Here is a 15,478-nt window from a genome sequence, read left to right as displayed (position 1 = left end):
TTAAAAATTGTATTAAGCTAATCTGCGTTCGGAAATGTTTATTGTATTGAAAAAAGTTGCAATAAATAGCGTTCATTATTCTTATAGATTTTACAAATATGTGTCTGAGGAGCATTAAATTACTGTGGAACATCAAAGGAAATTGAAAAATTTTCTGGTTTTTTTCTGGTTCGGTTGCATTTTATTTCCCACCTTTTGCTTCAGTATAGTTGTTTTCTTTTCTTTTATGTGAGTGTAGCTTCATTATCTTTATTTATGGAAAAAAATTGTGTTTCATAAATTATCTGTGTAACTATCTGAAAGTGACACAGAGTATATAAAGGAACTGGGAACATCTTTTTTGAAATTGATTTCTGCTTATAATAAAAGTTCGAAAGAACACAGAAAAAGATAGAGAAAAAAAACTGAGATTCAACGGAAATGAACACGTCATACACAGGAGAAAAATAACTTAACAAATTTCATGTTTGAAGATAAATAATTTATTTCAATTTTTCAACATGATCTCCAGGATTACCGATCCATACACAGACAAGCAACTTTGGCGAGAACTTCTCTTGCAAGTTGCATTTCTTAACAAAAGGTCGCCAGTTGTCGCAGTGAATGAAGAGTTTCTCACTACCGCCGTGTGGGAAGTGGCCAAACCTATCTGGACAGTCGAACCATCCTTTGGGATCCCCAGTGACATCAATGATGCAGTCCAGGTCATCTTCATCGCAATCGTGGGGAGGAGGAGTATTCGGCTTGGTCACTTTGCCTTCTGGTGTTGTGACGGGTGGCGGAATGGTTGTTGGCTTGGCCGTGGTAGGTTCTGGAGTAGTTGTTGTGGGCTCAGGTGTGGTTGTGGTGGTGGTTGGTGCAGGTGTGGTTGTAGTGGTGGTTGGTGCCGGTGTGGTTGTAGTGGTGGTGGTAGTTGTTGTCGTAGTAGTCTTTTTAACGGGAGGTTTCAAGTCTATAAGAAATAGAAATAGAAGTAATGCCTTGGGATGAGATCATCCAAACTGTTACAAAAAAGAATTGGCAATCTCAAAAATTAGCAACATCTCATTTCTTTTAAACTTTATTTCCTTAACTTTAACTTTATTCTTATTTCTCGTTAACTTTAGTTCTTTGGTTTTGTCATAGTATTTACAGTTAAAAATATTTAAGACTACAATTAAACTTACTGTCAGGATTGATCCTAGGATCACATTTGACCTCTTCCGCAGGGAGGCACCTCTTGTGTTGGGCGTGGAAGAGCTGATTCTTCTTGCAAGTGTAGACGGTGGGAACGTCGTGGATGCAAATCATGAACTTGGAGCAGTCATCAGGGTGGATGAATGTTCCAAAGGAGCATGGACAACGAAGATTTTTCCTCTCTTTCAGTTCTTCGAATTCATCATCTTTTAATAAATAAAGACACATATAAATAATCAAGCAGTAGAATTGGTACTTTTTTAGCAAAATTTCGTATTCTGACATTCAGTAGAAAAATGCTTAGAAATTAGTGATAATCATTTTATTATACATGTTCTGTCAATGATTAATTACAAGTGTTTATACATCAAACTTTGATTGTATTCCTTAAAATGCACACCATTAGATAAGGTGCATTTACCCCACTTTTCTCTTCCAGTCTTCAGGTGCACAGTGGACACGCTGTTTTTTGACATGACCTTCAAAACTACCTCCTGAGCACTAGTGTGAAATCCAAAAGGGAATTATAACCCTTTGCCAAATATATATATATATATATATATATATATATATATATATATATATATATATATATATATATATATATATATATATATATATATATATATATATATATATATATATATATATATATATATATATATATATATATATATATATATATATATATATATATATATAATCTACTTAATAAAAAAACACATTTTTGTCGCCCAGTCACAGTCCAAACAGAGCTATCCAATAGTATACATATAATAGGTCACATTCTTACAATTATTTCATATTAATGCTCAAGAATTGAGTTATTCAATAAAATTCTGCATGCAAAGCATTGAAATAAATGGTATCATATAAGAATAAAAGAGATGTGTTGATTGCTTTGCTTTTTTTTTATTTCTTTTTTACGACTTCTTTGATTGAATAGCAAAACTCTATTTTATGATATGTGAGTACAGAACTCTCTTAATCATTAATTATTTCATTATTTCCAGGTAATAAAGTTTTAAAAAAATGAGAAATATTGTTGAATTTTGGCATGTTTTAAGCGTTTAACTTTCAGACATATTAAATACTATCGCATACTCTGATACATTTCAACTGTATAAGCGTATAACATTCATATCCTTATTTTTTTCTTGGTTTACTTGTACAAACAGCAATTGAATTAACAAGCAATGGGGCAAGAACATTTGCTTCCAAACTTATTTGAAGGTTAGTCAAAAATGCAAATACAGTAGACTCCCGATTATCCGCGGGCGGGTTATCCGCGCCTTCCGCACAAAGTTTTTTTTTTTTTTTTTTGACTGATTTTTTCAAAAAAGTGCAATTTTACAGTTATGCTTTTGTAATTACATAATACATTACAGTATTAAAACAGTACATATGTATTAATTTTTCTGTGTATCCTTGACGCCTCTCTTAAATACAAAGCACTTTTCTGTTTTCATTAACAAAATGCATTTTAGGTTAGTTTTAAATGATATACTAAAATATTAAGCGTTAGTTAAACATCCTGTTGTTTATTTTACGTTTTATTGTACATAAAACGATTTTTCAAAGTTGGAAGGACTGTTTTCTTTTTTGCTGTACCCGTTTTTAGCTTTTTTCGGATTATCCGCGATTTTTGTTATCCGCGGCGGCCGCGCCACCCAATTCCGCGGATAATCGGGAGTGTACTGTAATTCATTTTTTAGTATCTTTAAGAGTCTATTTTGACTATTATAATATTTTTGATATTTGATATTTCTACTGAAGTACAGTATAAAGCTGCAATTATAAATGTATAAATTGAAAATATGTATTCTTTAAAGCTTTAAAAATCGTACTAAGAAATTAATATTGATTCAGATAATCGTGCATCTATGTATAGTAATCGATGAACAATAGTAATCTCTGAATTTGTAATTACGTAGACGCTTCTTCAAAAATAACTTTATTATAGTCAGAACCAAATAAAAATATACATTTAGGGGTTACTTGGAATCGATTGTCATACACTGTACCTATCTGTGCGACTAACATGGAATATTTCTGCAACAGTTTTCACTAAATGTCTTTTAATTACAATCGGTCGATTTTTTTTCTTGCTATTCAAAGTGAAATATTGTGCACAATACTTAATATGAAAACTAATTCTGTTCTACAAAACAAATAGAAATTTTTTATTCATTTAAAAAGGTAAATTATCTTGGAAGTCTACAGACCTATAGGCAAATAATATCGATGTATGCAATGGTGGATCATTTATTAGGTCTAGAGAGTTGCACCACATCACGTAATTATTTCAAAAATGTATTATTATTTGTCACTTTTGGTAGTTCATATTATTGGTTCGAATATTTTTACACAATTAAAAGTATAAATATAATTTTCTTAACAAATTCAATATTTGTTTGCATGAGTTAGTAACCTACTGTCATTCTATGAAATTTCACTTCTCATCAAAGGAGCGCCTGGATATTTTTTTCCCTTTCTTGCAATTCAAAGTGAATTCAAATTAACGTGAAAACTCGACTAATAAATATCGCTGGACACATAAATAAATAAAAGAAAATGCATTTCCATATCTATATTAGGGAATCAGAGACTAGCGTATTTTCTATGTCAAAAAGAATATCGGATATCGGTAATTTCCTATATCTTCTTATCTTTTCTTCCCTCGTCTAAATTATTTTCTTTTATTTGTATTTTTAAATATAAATATAATAAACATTTCCACCTTTGTACATGCTATTTATATGCTCTCTTTATATGTTTTATTATAAAACTACTATTCAGATAAATATGCTTGTCATTCAGATAGGAAAATAAACATGTTTTCAATGATATTTATAGAACAAAACTATTATGCAATTAGGAACTCATTATATAAGCCATATATGAATTAATTTATGTTATTTAAGAATTAATGCTATCTAATAAAGTTAAGATATGGAAATTTTCAAGACTGACATTGAATGTAAGCTGAGCAGATGTTAAAAGTCTTTTCATTTAAATCTTTTGCAATACAACTAGATTTGGAGTTGATAAGTCATCAGTGAAAGCTTGATTTGGCAAATAAAAATCACTGATATGAAATGTTATATGTTATGCAAACCTTCTCCCATATGCTTAACTTACCTATCTCAATTCCACCAGGTCTATTGCCACACCTGACCAGATTTTCGTCCAGACATTCCTCCTTGCGTTCGTCGTACATAGTCTTCTCCGGACATTGATGAGAGCGGGGAGTGGTGCATGTGCATTGGTAATATCGGCCGCAGTTCAGGGGGTCTGCAAATCTGCCAAATGGGAAGGGACAACCAAAGCCTGCAGACACTAGCAGAACAGAAAACAAAATAAATATATTATTTTAAATAATTAATAAAATAAAAAGTAAAAAAGCATTATTTATCTCTCTAATAACGAACTCCTAAATGTCTAATCTTTAGAAGGTTATATTTTGACGAATTAATTACTAGTTTCTAAAAAAATTCTATATAATTAACAACCTGTGGAACTGGCACAGTAAAAATTCTTTTTATTTAAAACCTCGATTATTAATTATTGAGACTAATGACAGACTCAAACAATTAGAACTGAATTATTCGTTAATATCTGTTAAGGATACTGTAAGGAACATATAGTAAGTTTACATTATTGCACATTTATAAACCTGGAAGATAATCCAACAAATCAACATACCTTTTTATATTTCCTCAGTGGGGTAAAAATAGGAATTCTTTACAAAGCTTTGTCTTAAAACTTTAAGAAATTGCGCAAAAGATTTGTCAGGAATAACAATGTGAATTACTGAATGAATGAATGGTGAATTTAAAGAAAAATAAACTTTTTAATCCAATTTCTTTCATTTGAAAAATTATATTTCTTTTTTTTATCGCAAATTATTATTCGATAAGAAGAATTGATAATAAATATGGCAACTGTCTTTTCGATAGCAATAGCCTTCTCTTCAAAATTTTATAAAATCATTTGAGCATAGGAAGAATTTTGTTATTTACTTAGTACACAATTTATCCTCTGTCGAATAAAGACTCGAATCCAAACACAAAAGTATACGGCTAACAGAATTTATTAATCGTCTGCTCTTAAAATTTTCTTTTAATGTTCTTCCAGAATTTTTCATTTGTTTTGACAACTGTATTTTCGTCTGTATTCCTCTTGTTCGTGATGCATTTTAATGTTCGCGTACATATGTCGACTAAAAGAAGAAATTTTTGTATTTGTGAACAAGTGAGCTTCATTATCAAATCCAGATTAAATGTGATAAAATTGAGAACTAAAGCTACTTTCAACCGATAGCTGATTTAATAGCAAACGGAATAAAAAATATCCTGGATTAATTGTTCTTGAACATATAATCTTTTTCCAACCATGGGTAACTTGAAACCAAATAACTCTTCTTTTCACTGATATTATTTTAAGAAAATGTATTATTTTTACCCTGCTTATGGTCACGACCGTGATCCTGATCGTTCCCCGAGTTTGCACATTTCGCTTGACTCGCTTCAACGCATTTCCCCTGTTCCTTATCGAAGAGTTTTCCTGTATTGCATTTCATCAGATGAGGGTAGGCGAATTTAATGTTAAACCTGGATGCCGTTCGACACTCATAGAACAAGGAACAGTGTGTTTCATGCGGATATCTGACATCGGGACCCGGACAGTGCAGCGATGCTTTCTTGAAGTGATAAGGGAGCAAAATTGAATCTGAAACTGAAGATCTTTGTTTCAGACATCATATAAGAGGTTAAAAGTCCAATAATTGGCATTCCAAAATTTAGTTAAGAAGAATTCTATATTTGAATTTGTTTACTAATTAAAAGAAATATGGCTGTTATATTAAAGCATTAAAATTTCTGGTTTTTATTTATTGATTGATATCATCACTATAGAAGATTAGATGTTTTATGAAATATGCATAATTATTGTGACTCTCAAGGAAAGAAATTTCATACAGCAATTTGTTCTTGGGCAATTCGTTCATAAAACAGAGGATATTCTTGAAAGTGTACTGATATTTTTCAAGGTGAATCACAGCAATCGACAAAATTTTTATCGTTGAGAATCCCAAGGGCCATGGGAAGTATGCTACTCGTCAAATTCATCAATCTTTATTTAAGGTTGTATGTAAGTTGGCATAAGTTCTGATAAAATTTTCAATACGACAAAATCTTAGATATTTCAGTTCCTTATCTCATATAAAATAATGTGTATTGATTTGTTACTTACTTATTAATTAGCCAAATTAATTAATTAATAAAATTAAATTTATCTAATAAGCTAAATAAATCACTTTTCTTAGGCTAATTTCAATCTTAAATATATTTTAATATACCATGACTAGAAGGAAATGGCCTTTTAACGGCTTGAAATAGACTATTAATGGCCCTTATAGAGCTAATAAGTATCATTATTATCATAGATAATTGCAAAACATCACTAAAAATCCCTAAAAAATAAATTCTTTCGTAAATTTGCAGAATTTTTACTTTAAAGCTTATCCATATTTGTTCTATGTATAAAAAGATCCACTGATCAATCATCTCTATAAAATACTTGATAATTATAGATTAAAAAAAAGCTAATCATGTTTAAAAAGCATCAACAAAGTAAAAGTTGCCACTTCATTTTACAAATTAATAAAGAAGATCCTTTTCTGTATTTTTAAGAGCAAATAATAATTGTTATATTTGATAATATGGAACACTCTATTTTAAATAAAAGGTAATATAAGCATTACAGAATCTCAATTTTTAATTTTTAAAAAATTCCATTGCTATATCTTACAAGTTATAACCTATTATTTTCTGCAATAATTCGAAAGAAATATTTGCTTCTGATGCCTGGACTTGCAATTAACAAATTTACGTTTTCATATTTACCCAGTAGTAAATAAGATGAATTATGGATTAAAAAAATCATTAGTCAATTGATTTATATAATTTTAGTTTTATTTCTTCCGATCAAATTCTTTCATTTCAATTAAACGTCTACGTTGAAAAAGTTTGTAGGTAGATTTTATTCCACTGTCCTTTTGCTGCTTTTCAAACACAAATCCGCTTCACAAGTGAAAAAAAATATATGACGGGGCTTTGGAGATCTGGCATTCTCTTTATATATATTAATATAAAAGAGAATCCGATAAATTGATTTGTTGGATTAACTTTGGAATGAAATCGATGGATTCTATTGGGCTTTTTTACTAAAAGCCCAAACGAATTTCGCTTCGCTTTCCTGATAAAAGAATGCATCATTTTTTTCCTTTCAATCTGTGCAATGAGCAGCTGCGGATTTTTCCATGAAGATAAGAACTATGCACCTACGGAAATAGTTTTAGCGTCAGCATGAAGAAAATTGTGATTGGAAGAGAGAGATTTGCTGTTTATTTCAAAATCAGTGCAGTTTACTTTCTAGAAAGAGTATTATCTCAAAGTCTGTTGGAACAATTATCTTTGTTCCCTCTCTTCAAATGCAAATTCATTCAATAATCACACATCTCATTTTAAAATTTATATCTGTATAAAAGTATTATTATTTTAACTTTATTTCTGTTTGTATTTAATCAACTGCATGAAGAATATTCCAATTAAGTATTCTTGTAATGCTAAATGATATTTCTGTCGGCGTCATTCTAATTAAATTATTTTTATCATAACAGACATGTCTCAAAAGTGAAAATTTCATCCAAAAATGACTGTTGAAATTGATTAATAACACGTTGATAACATTTGTTAAAAATATGTATAATTTTATGATATAAAAATGGCCATATTTTCTGAATTTCAACTCTGAATTTAAGTTATAGATAAATTCATAATGACATTTTACTTTTACTGCTTTTCCTCTAAAACGATTCATTCAAAATTAGCAGACTAAAAGAAGTATTTAAAAAGAATATTTATTTCAAGTTGGTAAACTTTTTCATTTCTACATGAAGTCTGGACTATATTGGATAATCTGCGATGCCTGATTACTTTATACGTCTAAAAAAATTGCTGTTGCAATTAAATTCATTTTTAATTAAATTTTTTTACTTAACATTAAATTTTTACCTGAATATTTTAAAAATAAAATCCAGTTTATCTTTTTTAATGCGAGTTATTTATTCTTTCATAAAATTTCTGACAATCTGGAACATTAAATTCTTATTCAGGTCAAATCCAGACATAAAGAACCGAAACAGTTGAAATATTCGATACCATTGCAGCTGACTAGGATCAACTGATCACTGCAGCCATTCTCTCAGGGAAGGATTTAAATACTTTGCGGCCCTAAATAATGCATATTATAAGGTCCGACTCTTAATAAATTGGCAAATTTCTTTTAACACATTTTTAACTTTATTAACATGTAGATGATTTATTTTAGGTTGATTTTTAATTGTATTAATTTTTGAGAAAGTGTATATGTTATTTATTTATTTACTTATTAAGACTACTGACTGTGCAACATCCACATTAATATACATTGATATATAACCAGAATTTCTGCGTTTATAAATACTTTAACAATTAAATGAACATAATGAAACAGATAGGAACTTTGTAGCAGACTTAGGCATTTTTCAGTTCTAGACTCATATGATTAGGCCCTTCTTTTAATAGTTCCTAGTTTTAGTTCCTTATGTATTTTTAAATTATCAGCATACGAATGATTTGCTTTGTTTATTTTTCCCCTTTAACTTTGTGAGAATTTATATGATTTTATACGTTTATTTAGAATGACATGTGCACAATATTAATGAAGCAAACGTTTAATTTTTAAAAATAGTGCAATAAATAACGGATGCTGAAGAAACAGTTAATAACTTGATCATTTATAATTTGACAAAGTGTTAATTCAATTTGTAAAAACAATTTGCTTTTTTTACAATTTAACCGATTACTTGGATACTAACATCATTTAAACCAACCTGTCTGCCTGAAACCTCTTAGCAACTTCCTTAGTCCGAAAACCGTCACAGTCTGGCCTATTATAATTGACAAAGTACTAATAATACTTTATTATTTTATAATTCATTGAATTTATATTTTTTATTATTTATTTGATAACTTGACTTATAACATTATTTTAATCAATTTGTTTGTGACCTCCTCAATCAGTTGCCTATTCTATCATATCGGAAGTCCATCATTATCCATCATCTCATCATGAAGAATGGGCAATGACAGCCCCAGTAAATGAGTTCAGAACTCTGGCAATCCGGGCGCAATCAATAGAATCTAGATAGATTCGAAAATATTTGAATTGCTTCCATTCGAAATATTTTAGCAATAAATACATAAGAATAAACAACTTAAAGCAAAATATTTTTATAAAAAAGGTTAGTAGATGCAAATATTTTAATAACAACTCAAGATTAACAGGTGTAAATATTTTTCTTAAAATTATATATACTTACGCTGAACAAATTCATTGTCCTCTAATTCTTCAGAACTATCGTCTGCAATTATTAAAGTTGCAGTCACCAAAACTGGAAATTATAAAAAAGCTAAATAAAAAATTTTGTTGATAAACATATGCATTTATTTTTGGATTTGCATAAATAATTATGATATCGGAAATGGCATACTTTTTCTTCATTTCACTTTGAAAAGAAATAAGTACGAGTTTTACAAAGCCATACATAATAGAATTATGCATTTCGTTTTTTTTTTTAATAGAGAGTATTTTATGTAAATATTTATCATGACAAACAAGATTATATACATACTAAAATTTTTATCCTGTTTTACCGTTATTTTTAAGAGTACGATTTTTTTTTGGGGGGGGGACTTATTTCTACTGCGTATTTAATTAATTTGCTTAACGTTAAAATTTAGTTTAACCTAATAATAAGTATGAGCTAGATACTAAGATGTAAACTACGAGTTACGAAAACTCGTCTAAACACTCTATAGAGTAAAGCATTTTAGACAATTTTTTTTGGTCGTTTATGATAAATAGATTAGAGCGGGACGATTTTTGGTTGAATCGTTTTAAACTATTATTTGGTACAAGAGGTTACCAAATTTGCTTGCAATTACTTCTTCGATTGTAGAGGGTCACGGATAAAGGAGTTTTCAAACATTTATTTATATTTTTAGTTAAATATTAATCAAAATATTAACATCTTTTCTCATTATCTGCGAAGAGTATTATTGGAAAAGATTATATTTACCAGCTAGGAGGAACTTCTCAAAATTATCCCGCATACTTTTTAATAAAAATATTAAATCCTCCCCCCCCCCCCGCATAAAACTGGTGACTTCACGAATGCCTTGCATAGCAGTGAAAAAATGTTATTCTTCGGCGTGATTTGAGCATTTTTACTGAATTTATCGTATGATTCATGACAATTTTTTTAATGATTGATCCTGGCATGCGGTTAATAATACTCAAAAATTATATTTGTGTTTTAAAATGGTTTTTTTATCTTTCTTTTTTTCAATCGACTGAAACCAAAATTAGGCTCAGAACACAAAGAGAACACAGAATCATAAAACCACATACCAAATATAAAATATTTAAACCACTGTGATCTTTAAATTCTAACTTTTATATACTTCCAAAAGTAAACTGATAGACAATGAACCAGTTGATGATTTAGTTCTAAATTTGATAGAAATTTGTGTACTAAATGTTATTTCTTTAGTTTTCTTCGTCTTGTAATTTTCGCATTAACTTATATTCCTAACAGACAGATTTTTTCTGGAAGGATTTCGCTCAAAATTTGAAAGGAATCTAAAAATTTGGCATTAAGATTATGTACCAAATTTCATATATCTAGCTCTAAGTGTTTTTGAATTATCTTTGCCACAGACAAACAGATAAACGGAATGATAGATATAATGCCAAAAATGTCAAAATGTATTTTTATAACTTAGAAAGATCTGAAACGTGAACGTTTATTAAAATCTCAAATTCGGCATTTTCGACGCTTACAATACTTTTCATGTATTTTCTATATGAGGAAAAAATATAGCTTTTTCAATGATATCAATTTTATTCTCATATAAAATTTCTTCGTTAACTCTAATAAATGTTTTTAAATATTTTAAAGAACCTTTTACAATAACAGTTTTAATTGCTTTAACTATAATTTTATTGTAAAATGTTCTTTCAAAAAAATCCAGAGACGAAATAAAATAAAAATATTAATTAGGTAATGTTCAATGGCAAATATCTTTCATAGCTTATATGACTGAAATGAACCTGCATAATAATATTAAATTTACCAACTATTCTTTAAGCCTTTCGAAAAAAAATATAATAATAAGAAATATTTTAGTAATTAAAAGTAAAAAAAATTATGAGCTTTAGTTAAAAAAAAAAAATTATTTTTCATGAATTTTTTAATTTATTTGTTTTAATTTTTATAATTCCAATGTGATTATTATTCTTATAATTACTTAGTAGTCTTTTTTAATCATTATTTTTTTTCTCCTTTTAAAGATTTGATAATTCCTTTAAAATTTATTAATTATCCTTTAATTATTTATTTTTTTCCTCCTTTTAAAGACAATAACCGATAAATTATAGTCTTTAACGTTGTCAACCAAACGAAATAGATCGACCAAACGATTAAAAAAATAATAATTTTTCATTTTGTGATAATCGCTGATATTTTTAAAAGAATTTAGGTACTGCAGTAATAGCAGTTTATTCAGTCATAAAAAAATATATGCAATATGTAATACTAGAAAAATTAATAATTATCGCAATCTTTTATAATTTTTTATAATTTATAATAATAAAACTAGCCCTCAAATTATTATTATTATTATAAAGCTGATATAAGATTCTCAATGTTTCTTGTTATCAAATAAAAACTATACTCAGAAAAAGTACTCACGAAAACCGAAAACCCACAGAGGACTCATCTTTAATGGATGCTCTACGGACTCCTCAAAGAGATTTTTCCAGATTTCTCCCCTCTTTTTAAAAGGTGACGGGATAAGATAAAGATACTGAAGGATAAGAACACTTGCCTCAATAGGGATGGTTTTTCTTCATCGGAAACCAGCACCTGTTGGCTGTGCGATCCATTTCATTTTGTTTATTTCGTTTTGCACCTGTTTACGTAAGATTTTTACCATGGGCACAGAAATAGATCTGTGCAAAGAAAGCACTGATTTTTTTCTGTTGTGATTGCTCCTAACAATTTTTAAAGCTTTATTCGCAGACGAGATTTTTTTTTTTTTTTGTGGGGGTGGGATTGAGATTATGCATGCTCCAGTGGATTGTTCGTTCTTATATCAACATTTGAATGAAAAATTAATATTATAGAAACTAAGTAGTAATAAACATTTTATAACATGCTTTAATTAAAATATATCCAGAATGGTAAGCCCTATGTTACCTTGGCATCAGGGTTGCATGAAGGCTTATTGAACAACAGATCTCTAACGATGTCACTGGACGGACATGATGAAGCTATCCCCTCGAGAGACTTTCAGTCTTGGTCAACGTATAGCAATCGTCAGTAGAGAACGTATAGCATTCGTCAAAAAATTCAAAGTCGAGATTTTGACGACCTTTACATTTCAAATCTCCTCAGCTCGAAAAATACATTTTTAGAAAATGTCTGTCTGTCACTCTGTTTATGATAAAGACAACTCAAAAACACTTTGAGCTAGATGGGGGAAATTTACTCCAAATTTGTAGATTTCTATCCAATTTCGAGCAAAATCCGTTTAAAGGAAATCTGTCTGCCCGACTGTCTGAATATAAGTTAACACGATAATTACAAAATAAAGACAGATAAATGGATAAAATTCGGTACAAAGACTAAATATCTTAGTTTATATACCTATGAATTTTGCGCCAAATCCAACAAGGCATTGATTGCCTATTGGTCTGTATTTTTAGAAACATGTAAACGCTTTAGCTCAAAAACGGAATTATTTTAATACATCAAATTTGATATGGGGTTTTATGACTACAAAGGCAGTTTTGTATCAAATTTTTGTTTCAACTGAGTCCGAAAATGCATCTAAAACACAAATTCTACTTTCGGACACTATCAACTTCATGCCAGGGATTAATCACCAAAAAATTCGCCAAGGATGACATGATAGATTCTGTAAAAATGTTAAATTCACGTCAAAAATTAACATTTCGTAACTATTGTGCATCAATGCTATGCAAAGCGTTGTCGGGATAACATATATGTAGCGAGAAAGTTTTAGGGTGACTACTCTGCTGTTTTATTGACAAAGTTGATTGTCAAAACTCCCAAAAAAGATAACTTGATTAGTGGCTTAAACCACTATATATTATAATTATTGTGCATTATAAACATTATAATAATTAAAATACATGTACAATCTTATCAATTATAGGAAGACACGGCAATATTTAGCATTGTTGTTTAGATTATATTAATATTGCCTTTCGATGGCATTGCAAACATAACTAAGCATTTTAATTCAGATTCTTGTGCATTGTCCTTTAATAACTGCTCTCAAGACATCCACAATAACTAGTCTTGAGTTCTGATAACTACAGTGCCCGAAAAAAATTATAAGGACATCGCCAAATCTAGAAGCCTTGTTTACAGAATCGTATGCAAATTTTTTTAGCAAAAATAGAAGTAAAACTAAAATATTTTATGCGTAAAGTAATTAAAATTTTCAATTTTAAATCTGCTAAAATTTAAATTTTGATTTTTAAACCTAAATGAAAACGGAAAAAAGTATAAGGACATTGCTTTTTCTCCAGTAATTATTTAAAAATTTGCATATTTGAAAGCATAAAATGACAATTCCGAGTTAAACGATTCATTTGCAAAAAGAATTTCCCACTCGGCGACTTTCAGTGTGAATTTTTAAACGATGCCCAAAGGAACTCAACTTTCTGACTCTGAAAAAGGAAAAATTGTTGCTTTTCGAGAATGTGGATTAAGTGGATGTTAAATTTCAAAAAGAATCAAGAGATCTAAAACGGTGGTTTATAATTTTCTAAAAAGTCCTGGGATGTATGGTACGAAAAAGCGAACTGGGAGACCAGACATTCTCACTCGTCGACAAAAAAGAATGATTGTAAGGAGAGCTTGCGAGAAAAGAGAAACTGCAAATGAAGTTAGACAAAATTTGAGTTTACCATGCTCAACAAGGACTGTTCAAAATGTTTTGAGTAAACATCTTCAAGTTTCTTATGGGAAATTAGTGTCACGCCCCCCTCTTACAAATCATCATAAGAAAAGAAGAGTTTACTTTGCCAAAAAATACATTTCTCTTGGTCAAAAGTGGGCTGATGTAATTTTTTTGGATGAAAAAACGTTCAATCTTGATGGACCTGATGGTTTTCGTTATTTTTAGTATGATCTGCGAAAGACCAAGGAAGTGTTTTCCAGGCGTCAATATGGTGGTGGCTTGGTTATGGTATGGGGCACTTTTGCGGTAAATGGAACCACTCCAATTGTATTTATCAACCGTAAAATGAATTCGGACAGGTATGTTGATATGTTAGGAGAAAGTTTGTTACCTGAAGCGCCACTAATTACTTCAGGGGACTATATTTTTCAGTAGGATAATGCTTCGATACACGTTTCTACGAGTGCAAAACACTGGTTTGAAGCTAATTCTGTAAATTTACTTGATTGGCCGGCGAGAAGTCCCGATCTTAATCCAATAGAAAACTTATGGGGACTTCTAGCCCGAGAAATTTATAAAAACGGCACACAGTATCAATGTACACAATATCTTGTCGTCGCTGTCAAAGACGCTTGGGAAAAAATATCTGTGGACATTTTAAAAGATCTTTCAGGATCTATGACCTCTCGGCTTATTCAAGTGATTGAAAAAAAAAGGTAGTTTTCTTGATTACTGAAACATTTTTTTAAGTATTTTACAACATGTCCTTATAATTTTTTCCGTATTTCCTTTAATGTTAAATTTTGTAAAATCAATATTTCGAAGCTAAATTATGTTTTTTATGTGGTATAAGTGTTATCAAAAAATTATGCAGCAGAAGTAAGAAATATAAAAAGTTCATTTAGGTGAAATGGAAATAAAGCATATTTTCATGCAATTACATGTTGCCCTTATACTTTTTTCGCGCACTGTACCTTTCTCCTATTCGCATAAAAAGAAATCCAAGGAAGTAATATCCGGTGAATGTGTGTAGGAGAAGTGAAGACCATTTCCTCGCTCAAATCTGGTTTTCATCAAAATTCTGTCAAAAATTACCTTTAATCACTTCAAAGCCCATAATTAGTTACGATGATAATAAAATTAATTTGTATTATGAAGTTTAGATATATTTTAAAGTGTGTATATATTTTTGGGCATCCCTT

General features: G+C 29.6%; 1 protein-coding gene across 2 annotated transcripts; it reads right to left on the bottom strand.

Moving 5' to 3' along the window:
* Positions 1 to 459: 459 nt before the first annotated feature.
* On the bottom strand, positions 460 to 12,164 carry LOC129981257 (protein psiD-like). 2 transcript variants are annotated; one of them, XM_056092025.1, is made up of 6 exons: positions 12,035 to 12,164; positions 9,602 to 9,673; positions 5,641 to 5,913; positions 4,318 to 4,515; positions 1,167 to 1,382; positions 460 to 952 (listed from the first exon to the last, which is right to left on the bottom strand). In XM_056092025.1, the coding sequence occupies exons 1-6, from the start codon at positions 12,060 to 12,062 to the stop codon at positions 483 to 485; spliced, it is 1,257 nt and encodes a 418-aa protein (XP_055948000.1). In that variant the 5' UTR covers positions 12,063 to 12,164; the 3' UTR covers positions 460 to 482. The 2 variants fall into 2 exon arrangements, with proteins under 2 accessions (XP_055948000.1, XP_055948001.1); XM_056092026.1 differs by lacking the exon at positions 5,641 to 5,913.
* Between the last annotated feature and the right edge of the window lie 3,314 nt (positions 12,165 to 15,478).

The sequence above is a fragment of the Argiope bruennichi genome, chromosome 8 (assembly GCF_947563725.1).
Source record: "Argiope bruennichi chromosome 8, qqArgBrue1.1, whole genome shotgun sequence".
Classification (NCBI taxonomy): Eukaryota; Metazoa; Arthropoda; class Arachnida; order Araneae; family Araneidae; genus Argiope; species Argiope bruennichi.
This window is presented reverse-complemented; position numbering and strand designations above follow the sequence as displayed.